The 22,388-nt window shown below is 52.2% G+C and overlaps 8 protein-coding genes across 8 annotated transcripts; 4 read left to right on the top strand and 4 right to left on the bottom strand.

The window, feature by feature from the left end:
* Positions 1-454: 454 nt before the first annotated feature.
* Positions 455-2,312, top strand: A1O1_07695 (uncharacterized protein; the record flags this gene model as incomplete). Its single annotated transcript, XM_007728561.1, has 2 exons — positions 455-2,127; positions 2,195-2,312. The coding sequence occupies 2 exons, from the start codon at positions 455-457 to the stop codon at positions 2,310-2,312; spliced, it is 1,791 nt and encodes a 596-aa protein (XP_007726751.1).
* Positions 2,313-2,961: 649 nt separating this feature from the next.
* On the top strand, positions 2,962-6,705 carry A1O1_07694 (leucyl-tRNA synthetase; the record flags this gene model as incomplete). Its single annotated transcript, XM_007728560.1, has 3 exons — positions 2,962-3,024; positions 3,084-5,608; positions 5,916-6,705. 3 exons carry the CDS (start codon positions 2,962-2,964, stop codon positions 6,703-6,705), a joined length of 3,378 nt encoding a protein of 1,125 aa, XP_007726750.1.
* Positions 6,706-8,182: 1,477 nt separating this feature from the next.
* A1O1_07693 (CMGC/CDK protein kinase) lies at positions 8,183-9,672 on the bottom strand (the record flags this gene model as incomplete). Its single annotated transcript, XM_007728559.1, has 2 exons — positions 8,183-9,035; positions 9,149-9,672. 2 exons carry the CDS (start codon positions 9,670-9,672, stop codon positions 8,183-8,185), a joined length of 1,377 nt encoding a protein of 458 aa, XP_007726749.1.
* A 516-nt stretch (positions 9,673-10,188) lies between these two features.
* On the top strand, positions 10,189-11,046 carry A1O1_07692 (uncharacterized protein; the record flags this gene model as incomplete). The annotated part of the gene is made up of 3 exons (XM_007728558.1): positions 10,189-10,218; positions 10,269-10,341; positions 10,406-11,046. The coding sequence occupies 3 exons, from the start codon at positions 10,189-10,191 to the stop codon at positions 11,044-11,046; spliced, it is 744 nt and encodes a 247-aa protein (XP_007726748.1).
* Positions 11,047-12,608: 1,562 nt separating this feature from the next.
* Positions 12,609-14,531, top strand: A1O1_07691 (uncharacterized protein; the record flags this gene model as incomplete). Its single annotated transcript, XM_007728557.1, has 4 exons — positions 12,609-12,818; positions 12,869-13,204; positions 13,253-13,272; positions 13,361-14,531. The coding sequence occupies 4 exons, from the start codon at positions 12,609-12,611 to the stop codon at positions 14,529-14,531; spliced, it is 1,737 nt and encodes a 578-aa protein (XP_007726747.1).
* A 1,368-nt stretch (positions 14,532-15,899) lies between these two features.
* A1O1_07690 (uncharacterized protein) lies at positions 15,900-16,136 on the bottom strand (the record flags this gene model as incomplete). Its single annotated transcript, XM_007728556.1, has 1 exon — positions 15,900-16,136. One exon carries the CDS (start codon positions 16,134-16,136, stop codon positions 15,900-15,902), a length of 237 nt encoding a protein of 78 aa, XP_007726746.1.
* Positions 16,137-18,137: 2,001 nt separating this feature from the next.
* Positions 18,138-19,112, bottom strand: A1O1_07689 (uncharacterized protein; the record flags this gene model as incomplete). The annotated part of the gene is made up of 2 exons (XM_007728555.1): positions 18,138-18,294; positions 18,352-19,112. 2 exons carry the CDS (start codon positions 19,110-19,112, stop codon positions 18,138-18,140), a joined length of 918 nt encoding a protein of 305 aa, XP_007726745.1.
* Positions 19,113-20,923: 1,811 nt separating this feature from the next.
* Positions 20,924-22,190, bottom strand: A1O1_07688 (uncharacterized protein; the record flags this gene model as incomplete). The annotated part of the gene is made up of 4 exons (XM_007728554.1): positions 20,924-21,196; positions 21,274-21,378; positions 21,430-22,014; positions 22,101-22,190. 4 exons carry the CDS (start codon positions 22,188-22,190, stop codon positions 20,924-20,926), a joined length of 1,053 nt encoding a protein of 350 aa, XP_007726744.1.
* Between the last annotated feature and the right edge of the window lie 198 nt (positions 22,191-22,388).

Raw genomic sequence — 22,388 nt, 5'->3', positions numbered from 1 at the left:
CTCCCCACGCCAACATCGATCGAACCTTGACATTGTTCTTCAACCCCAGGCACGCATATATACATATACCCTAATCTTCTGTGGCTGATCGTACTTCTACCAACGGAGTGTTGGGCTTTATCTTTACAGCACGGCAAGAAAGATATGTGACGACTGGAGAACTCGAGATTCACAGTGTAAATAAATACCCGGACGACTCTACCCTCCGCCATTTCATCCGACTCTACCTCCCTCTCTCTCTCTGGCTGTCGCGTTCACGACCGAATCGTTTCGAATCCGAATTGCCTTCTGTTCGAGTTGCCTTCTATCAGAACTGCCTTCTATCAGAACTGCCTTCTATTAGAACTGCCTTCTATCCGAATTTTTGTCTCTTGTCAGAGTTGCCTGGTGTTCTGCGCCCAAATCCAGCGACCGCAATGCGTTGAACAGTTCAAAGCCGACCCCCCTCTCCGTCATGGTCCAGCTGGCTTACTTGCCCAACGGGCAATCCTACACGGTCACACCCGTCTTTGGCGGCTTCACTTTCAAATCGACCAATCTCGATCTACACAAGTCTCCCATGCCGCCCGGATGGACTGTCATCATACAGACGGAGGATGAGGTGGAAGATGTGCTGGAGGCCAGGAAGAGTAGAGTCTCTTTGGTCCAACAGCCAGAACAACCGCAGAGCGAAGAGGGAAGAAAGAGTAAAGTCTCTTTAGCCCAACAGCCAGAACAACCGCGAAATGAAGAGGGAACAAAAGTCAAACTCTCATTGCAACAACCATCGCCAGACCAAGACGCAAGAAAGAGTAAAGTTGGTTTACCACAACCTCAAGAAGAAGCGGGCCAGAAACATATCGTGGCACATCGATTTACCAAGCCAACTATTCGGAGCGACTCGTTGTTCATATCTTCCATATCTATGCCTGCGAGCTCCGACTTCAAGAACACCGCTTCACCCACAAGACATATCGCCATGATGCTCTGGGCGACATTATGCTGGTACTTCCACAAGGAACCACCCAATCCCCACGCCTACACCGACGCCTGTGCGTTGACGCCGGAAAGCGGGCGCCCCAAACTCGAATGGCGCGTCCGAATAAAACGAGAAGGCATCTTCAAAGGCAAGAACACCATCCAAAAACTCGAACGCATGGGTATCATCTCCAGTGAGGAGTCATGCGTAGGTATAGACACCGATGTCCGGATGCCTACAGGGTGGACGGACATGTTCGTGAGCAGGAGGTCATTCTGGCAGATTGATCCTCGAGTCTTTCTATACACCATGGCCCCCTTACAACAATCGCCTTTCCCATCCGCCTCACCACACCCGTCCCGTCCCGCTTCGCCCGAGAGGCCGAAAGGAGAGCGTGGTTCTCCCCACCGTGCAGACCACATGGTAGCGGTGACGGGTGCTATGATCGATGGCGTGTCAGCAGGCATTGCCTCGCCCGGAGGGCCTTTCAGCTCCGGCAGCCATTTACCCACATACTTTCCTCCCCCACCGACCCAGTTCACCTTTACCAACCATATCCGGCACCCGATCCGGCCCAAACCGCCTCGACAAGGGGAGACGTTCTACAGTCGATACATTCCCAGTCTGGGACAATGGCTCTCTTTCCGCGTCCCGACCTTGTCTCCGAAGCCGTGTCCGCATCCCCATTTCGGTCCGGTGGGAGGCCCCATGCCCGCAACGATGCCAACCCATGGAGGAGGTGTGTCGGTGGCGACGTTGCCGACACTGGCCAACTTTGCAGAACGGCCGTCCGATTTGGATCTTTTGCACAAGTGGATGAATGATCCTCGAGTGAATCTGGCATGGGGCGCCGCAGGACCCGAGTCTACCCAAAGAAAATTCCTCGAAGACGGCCTCAACAGTCGACATTCCTTCCCCGTCTATGGCTGCTGGGATGGCAGGCCTTTTGGATATTTCGAAATCTACTGGGTCAAAGAAGACCGCTTGGGCCGCCTGCTCGGAGGAGATGTCGGCAACTATACCAGAGGTCTACATGTCCTGGTGGGCGAGCCCGAGTTCCGAGGTCCCCATCGAGTCAAGGTCTGGCTGTCCGCCTTGGTGCACCATTGCCTGCTGGCCGACTATCGAACCGAAACTGTCATGTTGGAGCCGAGGGTCGATAATACAAAGTAAGTCGATTTTGGACAAGACGAACCGAAGCTGAAACGAATTGTTGTATTGACGTGTCTGACACAGGTTTATTCGATATTTAAATGATGCTGGCTTTTACAAGCAGGGCGAAGTCTCGTTCCCTCATAAACAGTCGGCCATTATGAAACTCGACCGGGAATCTTGGGAAGCGCCGGAAACTTAGGCTACGAGAAAGCCGGATAGCATCCTATGGCGGACACCATCATATGGCTCGAGGCCAACTGGATGTCATTGTACAGCTATCGACTGGATATGGAGAGAGATTTGGGGTTCGACCTCTGTCATGACATTGGAGATATTTATGAATGAGATACAACCCCCCCGGACATACCATGCTGGATGCATTGCAAATATATGAAGACTTGGAAGCTTCCTTTCATTCGAATCCTGCTCCTGACAGCCGTGCAGCGATTACTTCCTAGCAACCCTTGTGTTTGAGGACTGGGCAGACTGCTGTGGTAGATGTCGCATGTCTGTCTGTTTGATCAGCTTTGTGGTAGACGGGAGTCTAACAAATCCAGCACTGGTTTCTGGCGAGGCTGGGCACTAGTGTAGCTTGTGGTAGTAAACACTCCAATCACCTCGTCAGGCTGGACACAATTCAATTGTCTGACAAAATCTTTATGGTATCGTTATCTACACGTGACAAGGCTGCCCGCCGATTTGCGCCCGCAAAAGCGGTGGAACGAATAATTCTGAACATGATTTATTGCCCGCCTTGAAACTCTTCTACTAGAGTCACAACCCAGTTCACTCTTACATAAACCCCGTCCAGTCGCTGGAACTGGGCAAGAAACATTCTGAACGCCATCATGGCGACCCAAATCCCTGTGGACCCGACTGTCAGTTCGGCCAACACTCTCAAGCTCGAAAATGTATGTGTCTCGCACCTTGACTCGTTCAAGCCTTTTGTCCACTGACCAACCTTCTCTAGACGCATAACCGAGATGTCCTCATTGCGATCGAGAAGAAATATCAGAAAGAATGGCAGAAGAACAAAGTGTTCGAGTCCGACGCTCCTACAACCGACGAAATCCCCTTCAACTCGGTCCCCGCCGCCGACATTCGAGACAAGCACCCCAAGTACTTTGGCACCTTCGCATACCCATACATGAACGGCACATTACACGCGGGCCACAGTTTCACCATCAGCAAAGTCGAGTATACTGCCGGGTTCAACCGGCTCCTCGGGAAGCGTGTGTTGTTCCCTCTAGGATTCCACTGTACGGGAATGCCGATCAAGGCTTGCGCAGACAAACTCGTGGAGGACGTGAAACGATTCGGCAAGAACTTTGAGAACTACCATGAAGAGGATGAGCAAACGACCGCAGATTCGAATGGCGTGGCCGTCGCGCCAACACAAGGCGTCAATGTCAAGGACGACATCACGAAGTTCAAAAGCAAGAAAGGCAAACAAGCCGCAAAGACGGTCAAAGCCAACTACCAGTTTCAGACAATGTTGGCCATGGGGATCCCCAAGGAGGAAATCCACAAGTTTGCCGACGCCAACTACTGGCTCGAGTACTTCCCACCTCTGTGTGAACAGGACTTGATCGACTTCGGAGCCAGGATAGACTGGAGGAGGAAGTTCGTCACGACCGACGCCAATCCGTTCTACGACGCCTTCGTGCGATGGCAAATGAACCGCTTGCATGAAATGAACAAGATCTTGTATGGCAAGAGATACACCATTTACAGTCCCAAAGATGGCCAGCCGTGTATGGACCACGACCGGACCAAGGGTGAGGGAGTCGGTCCGACCGAATACACCGCCCTGAAATTAAAGGTCAAGGAGTGGTCGGCCGAGGCTGCGAAGGAGATCGAATCGAAGATCCCGAAGGACGCAAATGTCTACTTCGTGCCCGCGACCCTGAGGCCAGAAACCATGTACGGCCAAACGTGCTGTTTTGTCGGTCCGAAGATCAACTACGGTGTTTTCAAAGTTTCAGACAAGGAATACTTCGTCGTCACTAAGCGAGCCGCGTGGAACATGGCTTTCCAGGGCAGATTCTTCGACGAAGACAACTTTCCCCGCGATCAGAGCGAGTTGCAGCCCGTGGTGGAATTGCCTGGGTCGGTGTTCGTGGGCACGTTGGTGGATGCACCTTTGTCGGTACACACCGAGGGCGTCCGGATCCTTCCCATGGAGACGGTCTCTGCGACGAAAGGCACTGGTGTCGTCACTTGCGTGCCGTCGGACAGTCCAGACGACTACGCGACAGTGAGGGATCTCGCGAAGAAGGCCGAGTTCTACGGGATCAAGAAGGAATGGGCGGAGCTAGAGATCATCCCTCTGATTGAGACGCCAGCGTACGGCAATCTTGCGGCGAAATTCTTGGTCGAGTCGAAGAAGATCCAATCACCCAAAGACACGACTTTGCTGGCCGAAGCCAAGGACCTGGCGTACAAGGAGGGCTTCTACAACGGCACGATGCTGGTGGGCGAGTTCAAGGGCGAAAAGGTGACGGAAGCCAAGGACAAAGTGCGAAGTGCGCTCATCAAATCCGGCGATGCTTTCCCTTTTGCAGACCCCTCGGCGGAAGTCATCAGTCGAAGTGCAGACGAGTGTGTAGTGGCCTACGTGCCGCAATGGTTCCTGAACTACGGCCCCAACGACAAGGAATGGCAACAGACGGTGCTCAACTACGTCAAAGACGAGAACGGTCTGAAGACATACACCCAAGAAACCGAGAACCAATTCGTCGCCAACCTCGAATGGCTCAATCAATGGGCGTGTGCGCGAACGTACGGCCTGGGCTCCAAATTGCCGTGGGATCCCAAGTTTTTGGTCGAAAGTCTCAGCGACAGCACCATCTACATGTCATACTACACGATCGCGCATTTCCTGCATGGCGACAAATTCGGCAAGACGCCCGGCCTGCTCAACATCACGCCCGACCAGATGACCGACGACGTGTGGGACTATGTCTTCACGCGCACCAACGACGTCGAGAGCGTTTCGCAGTCCTCCAAGATCCCTGTCCAAGACCTCCAGACCATGCGACGCTCCTTCGAGTACTGGTATCCTCTCGACCTGCGGTCTTCGGGCAAAGACTTGATTCCCAACCATTTGACGTTCTTCCTGTACATCCATCTCGCCCTCTTCCCGCGCGAATACTGGCCCAAGTCGGTCCGGTCGAACGGCCATCTCTTGCTGAATGGCGACAAGATGAGCAAGTCGACCGGCAACTTCTTGACTCTGAGTCAAGCGGTCAAGAAGTTCGGCGCCGATGCCACGAGGATAGCGCTCGCCGACGCCGGTGACGGTATGGAAGATGCCAACTTCGAGGAGAAGGGCGCCAACGCCGCCATCATGCGCATGTATACTCTGAAAGAGTGGATCGAGGATACCATGAACGACAAGAATCTGCGTGACTCCGAGGGCGAGGTCATTTGGGATAAGTTGTTTGATGACGAGATGAATATGTTGGTACATGAGGCATACCAGCATTACTCGGAGTAAGTTTGCCGTCGATTGCTCCCTGTTCTCTTTTTGGCATGCACGCCTATCGTTGTTCTCCCCATATGTTTCTTTGCTTGTTACGCCTGTCTGTCATTGTTTTTGCCGCGTGTTATTCCTTTGAGTCTATACATCTATCCTTGATCACATATGGGTCTATCATCTCCTTCTGCCACCTCTTTCAATTTCTTGAATCTCTACCACCTCTCCTTCCAAAAGTCTGAATCTCTATCACCTCTTCTTCAACTATCATAATCTCCGAGAAAGAGAAAGAAAAAGAGTTTACTAATTTTCTCCCGTCTCCAGCACAAACTACAAACTGGCCCTGAAATCCGCTCTCTACGACTTCCAATCCGCGCGCGACTTCTACCGCGAAGCTTGCAATTCCAGCGGCACACCCATGTCGCGCGCCCTGATCCACCGCTACGTCGAACTACAAGCCCTATTGATCGTCACCATCGCCCCACACTGGGCGGAACACATCTGGCTGGAAGTGCTGCACAAGCCGCAATCGATCCAACTGGCGCGCTGGCCCGAGGTGCCGGCGGCGGACGCCGTGCTCGGCGCGGCGCGCGAATACGTGCGCGTCACGTCGAGCAACATCACGTCGGCCGAGGCGCAGGCGGCCAAGAAAATGGCCAAGGGCAAGACCGCGGCCTTTGACCCGCGCAAGCCGAAACGCATCACCATCTTCGTCGCCACCGCGTTCCCGGCGTGGCAGGACAAGTATGTCGATCTGGTGCGCCAGGCGTTCGAGAAGTCGTCGCTGCAGGACGACAGGGCGTTGAACGGCCAGGTCGCCAAACTGGGGATGGGCAAGGGCCAGGAAATGAAGAAGGCCATGCCGTTCGTCCAGGCGCTCAAGAAACGCCTCGTCGTCAACCACGAGACTCCGGCGGTCGTGTTTGAGCGGAAACTGCCTTTTGATGAGGTCGATATTCTGAATCGGATGAAGAAGGGCCTCATGAAGACGACTGGTTGTCGGGAGGTTGTTGTGGTTACGGTTACAGAGGATAATAAGGCTGGGTTGCCGCCCTTGGCGGAACAGGCTGTGCCGGGGTCGCCGTCGTTTTTGTTTGAGAATGTAGAAGTTTAGAGAGATGTGGACATGGACATGGAGATGAACATGGACATGGAGATGGACATGGATATGGAGATGGACATGGACATGGAGATGGACATTGAGATGAGTAGTGGTCAGTCAGTTTGAAAAGCATCGATCGAATGTCTAGAAGTGGAGTTCTGTGTTGCTTGAGAGTCAGAAGTCGATCGGATGCCTACCTAGCTAGGTACATATGATATGACGTTCCTGAGGACTGAGGATTTCTGGTCGATATTCTTGAGCTGGATAGCAGAGTAGTCAATGTGAATGTGAATGTGAATGTGAATGTCCATGTCCATGTCATGCCTGGAGTTGTATGGACGGGTTTGTGATTCGAACAACACAGATTGAATCGTCTGGGACTTCTCAGCTCTCGTAGCACAGGACACACTAGTGAATCGCTGGAGAACACTGGAGAAAGGAGAACAAGAGGGTTCTGTTCTATTCCGCTTCCGCTTCCGCTTCCGCTTCCGCTTCCGCGTCAGACCTGCTCCCTATTGAGGCAAATGGGAAATGCTTCTCGCAGGTAAAAAGATCAACTCAACAAGGTATGTGCCCGATGGATGTTGGATGTTCCTTTGCACGGGACTGGGACATAGGAAAGTAAAGTCAGGATGGAGAGGGAGAGGCAGAAGAATCAGAAGAATCTCGATTATACAATATGACTGGATGACTAGATGTATGTATATATGTTCTACATTAGCTGGACAGGACAAAAGAGCCCATACTCACAGACTTCTCTTCGTAGGGACATCAATGATCGTCACGAGTTCGCTTCAAGGCCATCCTACGCTGGATCCCTAATGAAGCCGAAGCAGGTTGATGACAAGTTATACCACACCACACCACAACATACCATGTAGTAGGTAGTAGGTAGTGAGAACCGCGGCATGAGGGCCGAGATGATCGGGATATGGTGTTTGTGTTCTTATAGTATTTCTTTCCCGGAAGATCTTGTCCGGCTCAGAAAAGAAAGTGTTACAGGACAATCATATCTGATAGAAGATACACAAAGAAGCCCAGCATCAGTAGCCAGGTCTTCCATTCATTGCCTTTTCAATTACCCAGTATCTCATCTTGTTTGGACTGGATAGCAAGTCTCTTGTTGAGGGCCGATCTTGTTCATTGCCGCTCGGGTCGTAGAGCGTTTCCGAATACACTGCAGTATCTAGAAACAAACAGCATGGCTGACCCATGGTTCAAGCCGAGTCTGGCGACTGCCTCCAAGACCCGGCAAGGCTGAGTTGTTGTTATGGCATGCTTGTATGCGAATCGATCGCTTCCCAGCGATACGATTGGATCGTACGCGACGCTGTCTCTTTCGTACGTTTCAGCCAATATCATCCCTCGGCCACAGCATCTCCGACTTCACTCCGCTTCCGACGAGTCTGATGCTTTTGGCGGCACTCGAAGTACAAATCCCTAAGGATATCGGAATCTTGAATCTCCTACATCGGGATCTTCGACCCCTCTATCCCAATCGCAGAGAGAACCCAGCACCATGCTCCTCGTCGGCTCGACCGGCAAATATGCCGGCAAACTCCTGCTCATCCAAACGAGGCGCGTCGCCACGCTCGGGAGCTTGAGGAGTCGCTCTGCGCCGGCGCTTCTCTTGGCCGGCCTTGCTGGGAAACGTGGGGAACAGCTCCTTCGCTTTCGGGCGCGGATCTTCCCTGAAATAAGGATGGACGAGGATCTCAGTTGCTGACGGCCGGGAGATGGGGTTCAGAGCCAACAAAGACGAAAGGAGCCGTAGACCTGCGTTGGTTATATATGGAAACTTGGACGCCGACAGGGTTGGAAGTGACTCTTTGGAGCTTGACAGGACCGGGTGAAGGGCTTTCGCATTCGGGAGCGATCGAAAGCCCGGCCACGTGTCGTTTGTGGGCGTGCCCAGCAACGCGAAAATCCTGGACAGCTGGTCGACTTCATTTTTGCCTTGGAAGATGGGTTCTTTGGTCAACAGCTCGGCGAAGATACAACCGAGACTCCAGACGTCAATCTCGAAGCCGTACTCTTCGGCACCGAGCAGTAGTTCCGGAGCTCGGTACCACAGCGTGACCACGAGCTGGGTCAGTTTCGGCGGCGGGTTGCCGGTATACCGCGCCATGCCGAAGTCGGCCAACTTGATTTCGCCACGGTTGTTGAGCAGCAGATTCGATGTCTTCAAGTCTCGATGCATGATCCAGTTGGAGTGGAGATACTCGGTGCCCGCGACGATCTGGAGCATCAGCGTCTTGGTTTCCGACGGCAGAAACGGCTCCGCCATGTCTTCCATGAGGGTCTTGAGGTCGTGCTCGAGGAACTCCATGACGAGATAGACACTGTTCGCGAGAGAGGTCCATGCCCCCTAATGGTTAACAACGTCTGGTATCGGCGCTTTCCAGGGAGCAAGCAGAAAAGAAATCCACTTGCTGTTAAGGGGGTTCAGACTTACTCTTTCAGACTGTCCCCCATCACCACCTCGAGCAGTTTGACCACGTTCGCGTGCCGGCTCGCCATCAGTGTTTGGATCTCCCGGAGTCCCGTCACGGGGAATCCGTCGTTGGTGTGTTCCATCTTCAAGCGCTTCAACGCGACGATCTCGCCTGAGGACTGTGTCCGTGCGCGCGACACCAGCCCGTAAGACCCTTCTTCGATGTTGTTGAGCAGTTCGAACTGGTCGACGTGGCCGCAGGCGCCGAACTGTCGGCTGGGAAAGTGTAATAAATGTGCCCCTTCTACGAGGGTTGATGATGCTGCTCCGTTCTCTTCGTCTGGCGACGTTCTCTGTCGTTTCGCGGCGCGTTCATTGTCGTCCGCATGAGCAGATGGAGAAGTAGACTTTGCTGTTGCTGCTTTGCGAGCCTTTTCTTCCTTCAACCGTCTTTTCTCTTCCTTCTCCTTTTTGCGTTGTGCGACGGCTGCGGCCGATTCTTCGTCATCGTCGACCGCCCATTTCGACGTGGATTTCGAGGTCATAATTGACTTGCGTCGGCTGGCGCGCGATCACTCGAGCGTCCCGAGCATGAACTGGCCACAAGAATGTCGGCGCTGAATTGTCGTCTCGTGCGGAGTCGAGCAGTCCTGCCATCGACTGTCGGGGGATGTAATGGCCAGACTCTTCAACAACATGCGTAGTGCAGCGAGTATACTAGAGTACACACTAAGGTACTTTTACAGTGATTTGGACGGTACTAGACGCTTAAGGTACTAAAGATACCTAGACAGCTACTAGTAACTTAGGCGCTGCTCACGTGCTCGCGCGCCAAAGCCGTGCGGGCCTTCGATCTTCCGATTTCTCGGGGAATCATTCATCTTCTATCTTCCATGGCCGGCATTACAAAGCATTCATCAAGTTCAAGTTCCGTTCTTCAGCACCTTTACAGTTCCAATTCTCAATTGACCAGCAGAACACCATTATTGTCTAGAATTGTATCTTGACGCCCGGATATAGTACTGCATCATCTACCCTGACATATACAATACCACGTCAATATGGGAAGCCTGGGTATTCAACCATTTCAAGTCAGTCATCCACCTCCACTGGTCTTGGGTCACCACTGACATGACAATAGACCACCTTTGCGGTGCCGCTTCATTGCGATGGCTGTGTAAAGGATGTCTCTGGAGCCTTGAATCGAGTAGAGGGTAGGGACTCTCGCACCTGATTGATTTGTGGGGGTATGACAGTCACTGACATCCAACCCTTCAGGCATTACCAAGTTTGAAGCCAATCTTAAAGACCAACTCGTTTATATCGAAGGGACGGCACCTCCTTCATCAATTGTGTCAGCCATTGAATCTACTGGCCGAGATGCCATCTTACGCGGTAGCGGGAAGTCGAATTCCGCCGGCGTTTGCATTTTAGAGACTCACGCAAAAGGCGTGCCAGATCCCGTCCGGGGTCTTGCACGAATGGTCCAAGTTTCCGACAACCATACGCTGGTCGACCTGACCATCCGTGGTGTATCACCCGGTACATACCATGCTACTGTCCGTGAAACCGGAGATATCTCGCGCGGCGCGGTCTCCACGGGCGGGATCTGGGAAGCCATCAAAAGTCTGGGTGGCTTCGGTCAGCCTCGAGGGTTGTTTGGTACGATAGTGGTGGGGAAAGACGGCCGGGGAAACGCATTCTTGGATCGACCCGTGTCGATTTGGGAGATCATCGGTCGCAGCATGGTGGTGTCGAAACAACCAGAGGGAGCGTTTCAAACCGATGACCCAGAAACCCTAGTTGGAGTTATTGCTCGCTCCGCCGGAGTCTGGGACAACGACAAAACAGTATGTAGTTGCTCGGGAAAGACGGTTTGGGAGGAACGCAAGGAGCAGGTCGGAAAAGGAATGTTATAACCCATTACGTAGGGAGCAGTGAGATATCCATAAGATAATGAACATTGTCTTTTGATCAAGAAGCTTGCAGGTTGTATCCGATGGATTCTGATTTGGACTCGGACTTGACAGCATGTCAGACGATGCAAGCTTTTGGCGCACCCCTGTTTTGGTCATTACTGGAAACGAAAATCCCGGTTGTACGGACCGACGGCTGCGACAGACTTTGTCGACTGGTCCAACATGCTGGTTGGCCTCCCAGTCATCCTTCTGAAACGAAACTTGCCCATAACGTCGCCGTATCGCATCGCATCGCATCGGGATCCACTGCCTAGGTCAGAGAGTCTCAGACCCGTCGAGGGACGGATCGAAGAGGAACAGTCGCAGGTCGTGGCTGGAAGAAGTGGCAGGCTGCGGGAAACTCAGGTGATAGACTCAGTCCACTTGTTGACGGGGCCCAAATGGGATCATGTAAAGGGAGGTCTTCTTGGTCACAGTGGTCACATCCTGGACGAGTGAGGTCGGACTCCGAAACGCAGCCGAGGCAGGATGGATGTGAGATAACACGCATTTGCACCGACTACTGCCGTTGATGAGGTCGACGAGAACGCACGCCACCAATGAAGGGATCACGGTTCGTTTGGAGCACGCCCTTTGCTGGTTCTGTCACACAGAGTCGACGACTACGACTACGTAGGTGGTTGTGCCAGCGTGGACATCACAGGATTGCAGTAATCGGCACCTGGAGACATTCGTAGCCTGCAACTTGAACACATGCATCATGTCGGGGGTGACAGGTCCCGACCTGGAAGCTCTTGCATGATACATCACTGCAGCACAAACCAGCCTCTCTCGGGCTCCAATAGGCACCTCTCTCTGCTAAGGGACCTGTCCTTAGCCTGGAACCTCGCCTACTGAGCCCTTAGACCTGAGACCATGGTCTGGCCCTTGCCGTTGTCCCCACCAAGCATGCACTCGATTCTCGTCCCAAACTCCCTTTTCGCTGCTGGGCGAAAACACCACACAATAATGAATGCCAGTGTGAGTGTGCAACTGAAACTGCCAAACCATCATCAAGCTCTCCTCCTTCGACTCACAACTGTTTCCTCTTCTTCCATCTATCTTGCTGAACGCTTTCTCTTCTGTATACGCTCTTTTGCTTCAATTCTTGTCCCCGACACTATATTGCAATCCTTTCCACTGTCGCGGGTCGTCACTACGTAATTTGTTCTCGTCAACTTGACACCGTCTACCATTGGCGCCAACTCTTGGGACGCATTGGCGCCGAAGACGAGCCCCTAAAGCACACCACCATTACCACTATTGACCAGTGGGCGCTTAATCCCTGGATCTCAAGGTCTCTGCGGCAGGGCCGGCCCTCGCAGCCTTCGAGAAATCCCATCCATTGAACTCCACTAGGACAAGCGAGTCTGTGACCCGACCACCATTTCAATATCGTCTCCCTGCTCGCTTCTCGCGCGGCCGACCCTCTACCTCCTGCAACCATACCTCGCATTGCATATCTCGCCTGAACCGACGTTGGTCTCGAGGACTTCAATCTTGACTCTTTTCGGCGCGGCGCCATGTCGCTCAAGCAGGTGGGTAGAACCAATCGATTGAGAAGCTCTTCTAACGTTGAGCAGGAGATAGAGACATGGGTCGAAGCCCTGACTCACTACGACAACCAGGAGTTTGAGGAGGCCTTGACGACGTTCGATGCGATTGCAGACACATCCAAAATCCTCTTCAATTGTGGTGTCATTCATGCCACCATTGGCGAGCATGATCGAGCGGTGGGTTCGGGGCGCAAAGAAGGGGGAACAACCCAGGCTGACCGATGCAGGTGGAATGCTATCAACGTGCGATCAAGCTCGACCAGTACTTGGCTGTGGCATATTTCCAACAAGGCGTATCCAACTTCCTCGTGGGCGATTTTGAAGAAGCCTTGGCCAATTTCAACGACACTCTGTTGTACCTGAGAGGGAATACATATATCGATTATGAACAATTGGGATTGAAGTTCAAGCTGTACTCTTGTGAGGTACTGTTCAACCGAGGACTTTGCTATATGTATCTCCAGCAGGTGGACGCCGGTTTGCAGGATTTTGGCTTCGCGCAGAAGGAGAAGATGACCTCTGATCACGATGTGATAGATGATGCCATCAAGGAGAAAGCAGCGGTGAGTTTTTCGCCATCTTTTGTCCAAGACGCATCTGACATTTTATAGGGTTATGTTGTGTTCAGCATGTGAGTTCATAAGTTCTCCATTTGCAGCCCCGGACAGCAGAACCGTCTACCATCACTCTCCGGTTGTAGTCGCTAACATCTTTCCCAGTCCTGTCGGTTGCGTGTACAGACCGAACGAAGCTAAAGTCAAGAACCTCAAGGCGAAAGACTATCTGGGCAAGGCTCGACTTATAGCCACCTCGAATAGCCAGAACACCGGGACAGGTTTCCAAGGCATTGAACGAAGACAAGCCATAGCTACCCAAATGGCAGCCAAGGACGATCGGCCACCCGAGAACATCAGTTTCGCCGCCACCAACCTTGTGCAACGCAATCTGTCGAGCAGGCTGCCCAGAGATCAGAGTGCTCCTCCTGTTATGAACAGAAACGTTTTTCCTCCCACGCCGCCTCCAGAGACGGAGAAGCCCAGGGTGACGAGCGGCGGATCCATGACCCTGCCACTGCGGACTGCCTCCCTGCGCAATCAAAGGAACGTGGGCTATCCGAAACAAGGGCTTGACCAGCCCAGACCCGGCGTTCTCGGCCGCTCCGCGACATTTGACGTTGGCGGAAATGTTCCCCCTGCTAGAAGCCGAATGGCACCACCGGCGCAACGGGAGAACTCATGGTCAGAAGAGCCTGTGATGGTGGAGCGGCCCATGCCACAGATGGACAGATCGCGGTATGGATCCCAAAGGACCGCATCGGAACCACGTGGCCCATCGTCACGGCGTCAAATGATGGATAGGTCTCTTTCTCAGAGAGCCCCAGCCCCATTGTTCCGAGAGACCACGGAATCCCGATATGACGAGCCAAATGATGCTGTTGAAGATGTCTACCGCATGTACGCTAGCCCGCGAAGACGCCCAGGCCGGCCCGAGCAGCAGGCGTACATCGACGAGGAAGACGAGTTTATCGACGAAGAGTACGTGAGCGAAGGCATGAGCGGCTTTGAACCTGTCCGACGACCCACGTCAAGATCTGCCCGAGGCAGTAACCGACCCGAAATGCGTAAGGTTCGAGTCAAATGTCATTTCAACGACGATACGAGATATCTTATGACCGGCGCAGTGATAGATTTTGGTGATTTCGAAAGCAAGATTCGCGAGAAGTTTGGGATTAAAGAGCAAATGAAGATTCGTATGCAAGATGATGGGGACATGATCACCATGGGTGACCAGGACGATCTGGAGATGTTATTGAGTAGCGTGCGCAAACAGGCGAGAAAGGAGAAGAACGAGATGGGCAAGATGGAGGTCTGGATCTCTACCCCCACGTAGTCCTCTTCATGGGTTATGGGGTGGTGAATCTGTCTTCTCCTGATACGGCAGGACCTCATTAGGGGCAGGACATGCAGTGCAATGAGGACGGACCCCTCGCACGTACATGGAAGAACTACGCCTTGAGACGAATCGGAAACGAACAACGCGATATCGCACATGTTGAAACATTGAAACATTGAAGTTCTATTTGAGCGAGGAGTTGGACCCGACCTTTGTGAGCGCTGGGGATATGTAACATGCAGGGTTTGTTTTTGGGATCTCACACTACAATTCTGCACTTCTCGACGCCAGTCACAGATGCTGTAGCCATGGCATTGTCAGGAACGAGGCACGAGGCACGAATATGCCGGATGTTTATGAAACAGTTGCCCTGGAATGTCAGGTCGTTTACTGCAGCGGCCGTCGCCTTCCTCTGCCTGTGATCACGGAGATGAGGACATGGTTTCATTTAGCAAAGCAATCTTGTTTCCTCTGACTCTGGGTTCTGTTTCTTGTTACACAGGACAGTCGATCCTATGAGGCGATGACAAAGACTGTCGAGAGCCTTGGTTACAGCTGCAAATGGCACCTTCTGGGGGATTTCTCGTAGTTTGCTGGATGGTTCTCTTCCCGAAGAGGACGGAACAGAACGGCTGGGTGGGCTGATATTTAATGTTCACAGTATCGCTAGCTATGATATACATACCGCCTTACTGGCTACTGGTATGTAAGATACTTTCCTGTCGATTGATGTATATCAGTAGAGCTCGCGTCGAATATACCGTAGGTAATTATTTCACATACATATATATGTGCCCGTATGTATATATGTGCCCGTATGTATATATGTGATCGTATGTATATATGTGCCCGTGTATATATACATATATATGTACACTACGTCCACTTGACACGAAGCCTGGAGTTATACATACAGAGTTATACGTCCTTTTTATGATGTGATGTGATCATAATGCACGAAAGAGCCGAAATGGGAAAAGAAACACCGCTGATCTTGACGAATACCTAACCTAACTAAGCTCGATTTGTCTAACATGCAGTGGCAGAGCAGTAGAGTCAGTCTATCGATGGACCCTCTACCTCCGGCTCCAACGCCGGTACCGTTGACATCCTCACTGCAGGCGTTCTTGTCTCTGTTCCTTTTCCTTTTTCAGTCTCTTCGTCAGCCTCGTCTCGGGGGATATAGTACGGTAGGATTGAAAGTGGTCCTCTCACTCTCACACACTCTTACACACACAAACACACTCTCTCTTTCTAAGTCCAAAGCCATACCAACAGTGAATAACACACACACACACACACACACACACACACACACACACACACACACACTACCCTACCCTACCCTACCCTACCCAAATCACTTCATTTGACAAAAAACCCGAGATCCTTCATCCGCTGCTCGATCCAGCCCTTACTCGCCCGCACGCCAGGATACTCCGTCTCCAAGAGGATGGCGATGGTCGTGGCGTCTTCGCCGTTCCGGGCGTGACGGCGGATGAAGGCGTCGTGTTCGGGAAGCCAGGGTTTAGGCCGGACGAGAGGTATGCTGGGGTTGGGATTGGGGTTGGGTCGGGTTGATGAAGATCCCGATCCAGCCATGGCGTTGATATTGACTTTGACCTGAGATGAGATGACCTGAGATGACTGGTGTCTTATCTTCCCTTCCCTGTTGGTGGTTTGGTTAGGACAGTAGAATAGACTCTTGTTGAGTGTACCTCTTATTCTCAGTCGGATATCGGCTGTTGGATGTAGGAGGTTGATCGTTGGATGTTGATCGTTGGTAGCTCCTCCGAGTACAGTACCCAAGTCCTTTGGAATCAAGAAGGGTTAGGTGATTAGTGGCTGGCTGGCTGGCTGGCAGGCTTGTTTGTTTGGACTCAGACACCGACCAGTGAGGCTATCCCGACGGGCAATGCGTGAATACTGGAGACTTGGTGCGTTTTGTTCGGCTTCGTTGATCGGTTGGTCGGTTGATGAGTTGATCAGGTGATTTGGTTGGAGGAGGATGCAACAGGTGTGGAAGAAGGCTGAACTGGTGACTCCTTTGCCGTGGTCTGGCGAAACGAGGACTGAAGGTCAAACCAAAGTGGTATCCTTGATTGTGTCCTTGATTGTATCGTTGATTGTAGGTATCGTTGATTGTAGATATCCTTGATTGTAGGTATCCTTGATTGTAGGTATCCTTGATTGTAGGTATCCTTGATAGCAGGTATCCTTGATTATGCTTTGGTTGAAGATCGGACGTATGACTGACTGACTATTCGAGTGATGGTTTGATTGGCTTGAAGGTGATGAATGGATGGATGCAAAGACGAGACGAGACGAGACGAGATGTTGCGGTGTTGTGCCGTAGAGAGCCGAGGATGAGAACGACCACAGCGAGTTCTGACTGAGTATTGGAAGTTCAGCACGAACACAAACACCCGACTGAGATGCTACCGCGGTAATGATGCTCTCTTCGCCCCAAGGAGGCTCTGCTCAATTGTTTCGAACCGATCTTCGCGTGCCCACGGTCCAATGGCAAACGGTTGAGGCAGTTGTGGATTGTTTCTCAAGCTCTGGAGGGATAGAAACTGGAACTCAAGGAAGGGCCAAAGAGAAGAGAAGAGGAAGACTGGCTTTCGATGCTCGATGATGGGCACAGAAAGATAAAGGGAGCACAAGATGGGGGCTTTTGTACTTCTTGACCTTCACTGTGTTTTCTGAGTCAAGGAGGCGAAAACAACCTCCTTTGCAACAAGGAGGGCTGGCGACAGGTGGATCGTCAAACCGGTGTCCAAAGCGCAAGCCGGCCGGCGGGGGAGTGACAACCGGGACAGCAGTGACAAAACAAAAACTTGTAGAGATGGCAAATTCGATCAGTCATGTCTCCGATATCTCAAATCAAATGCAAGGCAGCGTGTTTTGACCGTGACCCGGCCGGCTAGCCGGTCATTGATGCTTTTGACTTCTGCACCACCCAGATTTCAAAGCGAAAGAAGCAGGTCAGTATTGATTGCACGCCGGGGAAGAGACGCCATCGAAAAACGAGTAGAAGGATTCCGGACAAAAACAGAAAACAGAAATCATCCTGAGCAGCAAAGCCTGCAAAGGATAGCCAACATCGCAATCATCAACTTGCCAGCGTGTTTGCACGAGTCTCACCTGCACTGTACTGCTGTCGCAGATTCCGGCGAGGGCTTGGGAATTGCAGCTGCCATGTTGTCATTGTCGATAACAAGAGTAAATATTTCCCATCCACTCTGTGCTAGTATCTCCAGACGAAGCCCGCCGCCAATGAATCCCGGATGGAAACGCTTTTCTTCCTTGCCGTGGAAACAATCGTGCAGTGGTCGTCTCTTTTGCATTCCAAATGCTGGCATGCCAGGATGCGCCTATCCTCTTCCCCGGCCGAAAAATATGTACGTTGCCGACAGATTACCGCGGAGCCCATCCGCTTGACCGTCCCCCAATGCACAAACACCAAAAAGAAATACAATTTTCCAAGGTCGCTATGCTGTATACAACTCGGGTCGTCAAGATTTGTCATCCGATTGGTCTTTCGTGAGATATGAAATAGATGTGAATATATAGGTAATGCGACCGGGACGGGGACGCGGCTCATGAAAAGACCCCAAACCCGGAGGCAAACCAGGTAAACGACATGATGGTGATTGCTGCAGTCATCAACACAACACCCATGGCTTGCTTTTCATGGATAGAGAGTGCGCCACTACAGGTTGCGCACTTGAACTCGTTCAGCGGAGTATAGGGTTGTCTGCCACCAGGTTAGCAAGCAACGCATGTCTCGGGAGAAATTACGATCCACACTTACCCGGTATACATCCCAAAGACATACTGCTGGTATGCGCCCAAGTAGCCGGCGGATGGCACATCCGTGATATCTTTGCTCGCGTCGTGTACGATCAAGGTATAACTTGCCACTGGGAAAGGGTTTGTGGCCGTGGCTTGATAGTCGCCAGTATCCCAAGTCACAGCCCCTGTCTCTTCCACAGACATATTCGCCGCAATGGTATATGTGGCCGAGTTCATAGAGCAGGATGCTAGGACATCGATGGCCGAAGGCGTGACGGAAAGAGACGTGTAGTTCCACTTGAATGTAACATATTCGCCCACTTTATAGTACTGAACACCGTCGATTGCCGCAGGTGTGATCATAGAGATGCCGCCCGGAGGCAGACGAGGGTCGATGGCTGTTGTTTTGGTGCTGGTTGTTTTTGTCCCGCTCTTGGATTTTGAGGTAGTCTTTTTCTCTGATTTCGATTCAGAAGCCGAAGCCGATGCTGAGGCAGAGGCTGACCCCGAGGCGGACGCGGATGCGGATGCCGATGCAGAGGCCGAAGCAGAAGCAGACGCAGAAGCAGACGCAGACGCAGACGCAGCAGCAGTTCCTGATGCTGAAGCAGCCGCCGTTGAGGCAGCCGCAGTGTCTGACTGTCTTTGCCCTTGTCGCCGCAGAATCAACGCATCAACCTCATGATTGCCAAAAGACCCTGGCCATGGCCAAGCCGACGAAAAGGCTATACAGAAAAGGAGAAAGGATGAGAAGATGGAGAAGAGGCCGGAGCCCTTCATGGTCGGATCTCGGAGTGCTCGGCTTCTGGTTTGCGGAGGCCGTTGATTCAATCCACTGCAAAGTAGGTTGTTCAGGAGGAAGTCCTAGGGTCGAAATAACGAGCGAAAGGGTAGCGAGAGGATGCACAGCGGCAGATACAGGATCAAAGAATACCGAGAAACGAAGAAATGTGTTCAGAGGATGGGGTGCGCAGGAAGAATTCACGGGAAAAAGAGTGATGATGGATACCAACAGTGAGTGTGAGTGTGAGTGAGTGTCAATTGTCTGAGTGTCTCACCCTGGCGACGGTCCCGAGCCACAACAAAAAGACGCCGCCCTCAGCCTCTTTCTCCATTGGGCTGCCAGGCCGCAAACTAACCATATGAGGAATAGTCATGTCTTATTTTGGGTCTCACTCTCGATGCTTCATGCTGTGCCTGTGGGGATTCAAAACATCACCGCATCTATCATGCTGCCATGCTTCAGGTTGCCGTTATCATGTCATGTTCATGTATCTCTGTGTAGGCAACTAGCTTATGAGCTGGAGGATCTTTTTCGATCTCATCCTTTGCTCATGCGCCTCGCAGCTACATGCCGTCAACGGAAGGACATGTGCTCGTCATACAGCATTTCGGAGCAAATCCTCCATATTCAGCATTCGCTGCTGGCTGGTACGAAACCGAGTACAAACCGAGTACTCAACGCAGCCTCTTCAATAACCTGGTATTGCCGTCCACAGCTGGTCTGGGCCGTACAGCCTTCGCGATGAGAGTAGGACTGTATTTGCCTCACAGCCTCGTCCTCATCTTTCCTGCTCAACCTCACCGTATGACCTGCTCTTCCCAGTCCATCATGTTGAGATTGGCATTGAAATAACATAGTTGTTTGACCTCCTTCTGTTCTTGCTCCAATTGCCGTGCTCCTCCCACCGCCCTGTGCAACTCTTTCCAGTGCTCACATGCTTCAATGACCGCGATTTGTCGTCGCAAGGTGTCGATCTCCATCCGCAGGCTGACCTTGGCTGATCTTTCACTGCTGGCTGGCTGCGACAGCACACGTTGTGGTTTAGTCTTGGTCCAGATTTTGTCGCGATTGATGCCTTCCTCTGGCCGTCGCTCGTCTTGAGGTTGTCTTTGCTTTGATTGTTTGGCAACTAGACCACATGTAGTTTGCGGCTTTGTCAATGACTGGTTGTGGACTGTGAAGTGGCTGTTCCACCCATGCCAGGGCTGTTGTCGTACATAAGTCTGTTCAAAATCTGTTTGCGGGTTGCTAGTATTGTTTCCTGTGCCCATCTGGCACCGAAGAGCATCTGCGACAACTTCGCTGTTCGTCGATTCATGTTGGAGCGACATCGCGCTGTTGACTTAAACGGATATCTGCGGTGTTTGCCTGTGCGAGGTAATCTGACTAGGTGGCTGTTGATCTTCGTAGGGGGTGGTGAGTATTGTGTCTTTACTTTGATATCATATAGGAGGATCTTAGATCAGTCTCCTCTCACCTGAGAAGACTGAGGCAATCCTCAAACGCTTTACCTCTTTGGGCGGGAGTTTTTGTCTGAGTTCACATTCTCTTGAGGTTCGCCAAGATACACAGCTCTGCAAAGACCACTGCCTGACGAACTCAACACATAGTCTTGCTGACACTGCGCCGAAGCTCAAGCAAAAGTAGAAGTTGAGTATCGTGCAAGGTCCATGAGGCGTGCGATGGCTTCCAGGGCTCTTCCAGAGCTCTTCAATCTCACTTCCCGATGATACCGGCCGACCTCTTCAATACCACCAGACGGAGCTTCAGATTGTACCCAGCTCTGACCCGTAGTTGTGAGGCCCCATCAGCTGGCCGCTGTCGAGGATATCGAGAGCAGTACCGGTCTGGTGAGGGTCTGGGCTGCTGAACCATCGCCAAGAGCGACAAATGACGCTTGAGAGTGTTGAGCTGCCCGAGGGACTCTGTCTGACCAGCTGTCAACCCGGTACGATCGCGTCATCAAATGGCGGTATTCTCCACAGAAATCCTCGTTCTGCAGGGGCCGCTTGTCGCCGAGAACGACGGCCAGAAAGCGAAGCCGGACAAACTTGAATGCCTCCGAAACCATGTTGAAAATCTTTCGGGTGTTGAGTCTCCAGGCTATGCACAGTCACTGTGAAGGGCGATGAATTGTGTCTCCTCTTTGGCCCCTACCTTTGGCCGCCGGATCAACGGCAACTGCAATTTAGTGCCGCTGACAAGCTTATGGCATTTATCACAAGGCCTCGTTTTGATGTCATGGAACGCGGCGAGCATGTCCTGCATAAGTTCAGTTTCGCAGACCAAGGTTGATACGGGGGGCTTTCTCACCAGCAGACCAGCAAGACTGGGGGCGCTCTCGCCAGCACGTATCGCCTTGACGATGTCATCTCGGAGCACGGATGGCTCAGTATCGGGGTGCCCTCTGACTGCGTACTGTCCATTTGCCGTTGGGTCTTGGTCGATGCGAAAGTTTAAGTGGGCAACAGTGATATCAATTGGCAGAACATTAACTTCATCGGCCACGTTGACGGCCAGCTCTGGATGCTTGGTTCGAAAGTCGCTGACGATCTTCGCAACATCGGCCGGGGCAGGGGGCTGAACCTGATCGCCAGCGGCATTCATGCTGGTCGTATCGTCCTGTTTCCCACCAGCTTTGCGGCTCAGGAGCTCATAGTCGACAATCCAGGCATCTCGCCCTTGGGGAAGCTCATTGATATTGACATTGTGCCAGATTTCCCGCACTGTGTCACTGTGCCAATCCCGTTTAAACTTGGAGACGTCTCGACTGCCCGTCTGGGCCGCATCTTGAAGGAAAGCGGCCAACTTCTCGGGATCGTATCCTTCGGGATTGTCCAAAGCGAAGCGGGTTGGATTGATCAATTTCTCCGGCAGCAAAGTCCGAAGAGAACCAATCTTCACGAAGGTCAGCATGTAATTGTCCCCCGCGTTTTCTACGGCAGTAATGGTCGCGCGACATTCCAAGGACGTGCGAGACTGACCTGTTGGTACATGTTCTGCAACTTGGCCAACTTCTCCACAAGCTGACGGTCTTCAGGATGCACAATTTCTGCGTTGCTTGCGGCAGACATGGTTGTTGCAGCAGACGTTTCAGTGTTCAAGGACAGGCTTGCATCAGGAATGGATAGATGGAAATGATGGATGGGACATGTTATCAAACCATGATCTTAATAAGCAGGATCTGTAAAGGAGAAAGATGCTGACTCCGATTGATGAGTCCAGGCGGCCCGTTTGAACAATGAATGGAGTCAGGGGCGACAAGTTGACAC

This window comes from Capronia coronata (assembly GCF_000585585.1).
Source record: "Capronia coronata CBS 617.96 chromosome Unknown acBCG-supercont1.7, whole genome shotgun sequence".
Lineage (NCBI taxonomy): Eukaryota > Fungi > Ascomycota > Eurotiomycetes > Chaetothyriales > Herpotrichiellaceae > Capronia > Capronia coronata.
The sequence above is the reverse complement of the archived record's forward strand: the minus strand, read 5'-3'. Positions and strand labels throughout refer to the sequence as shown.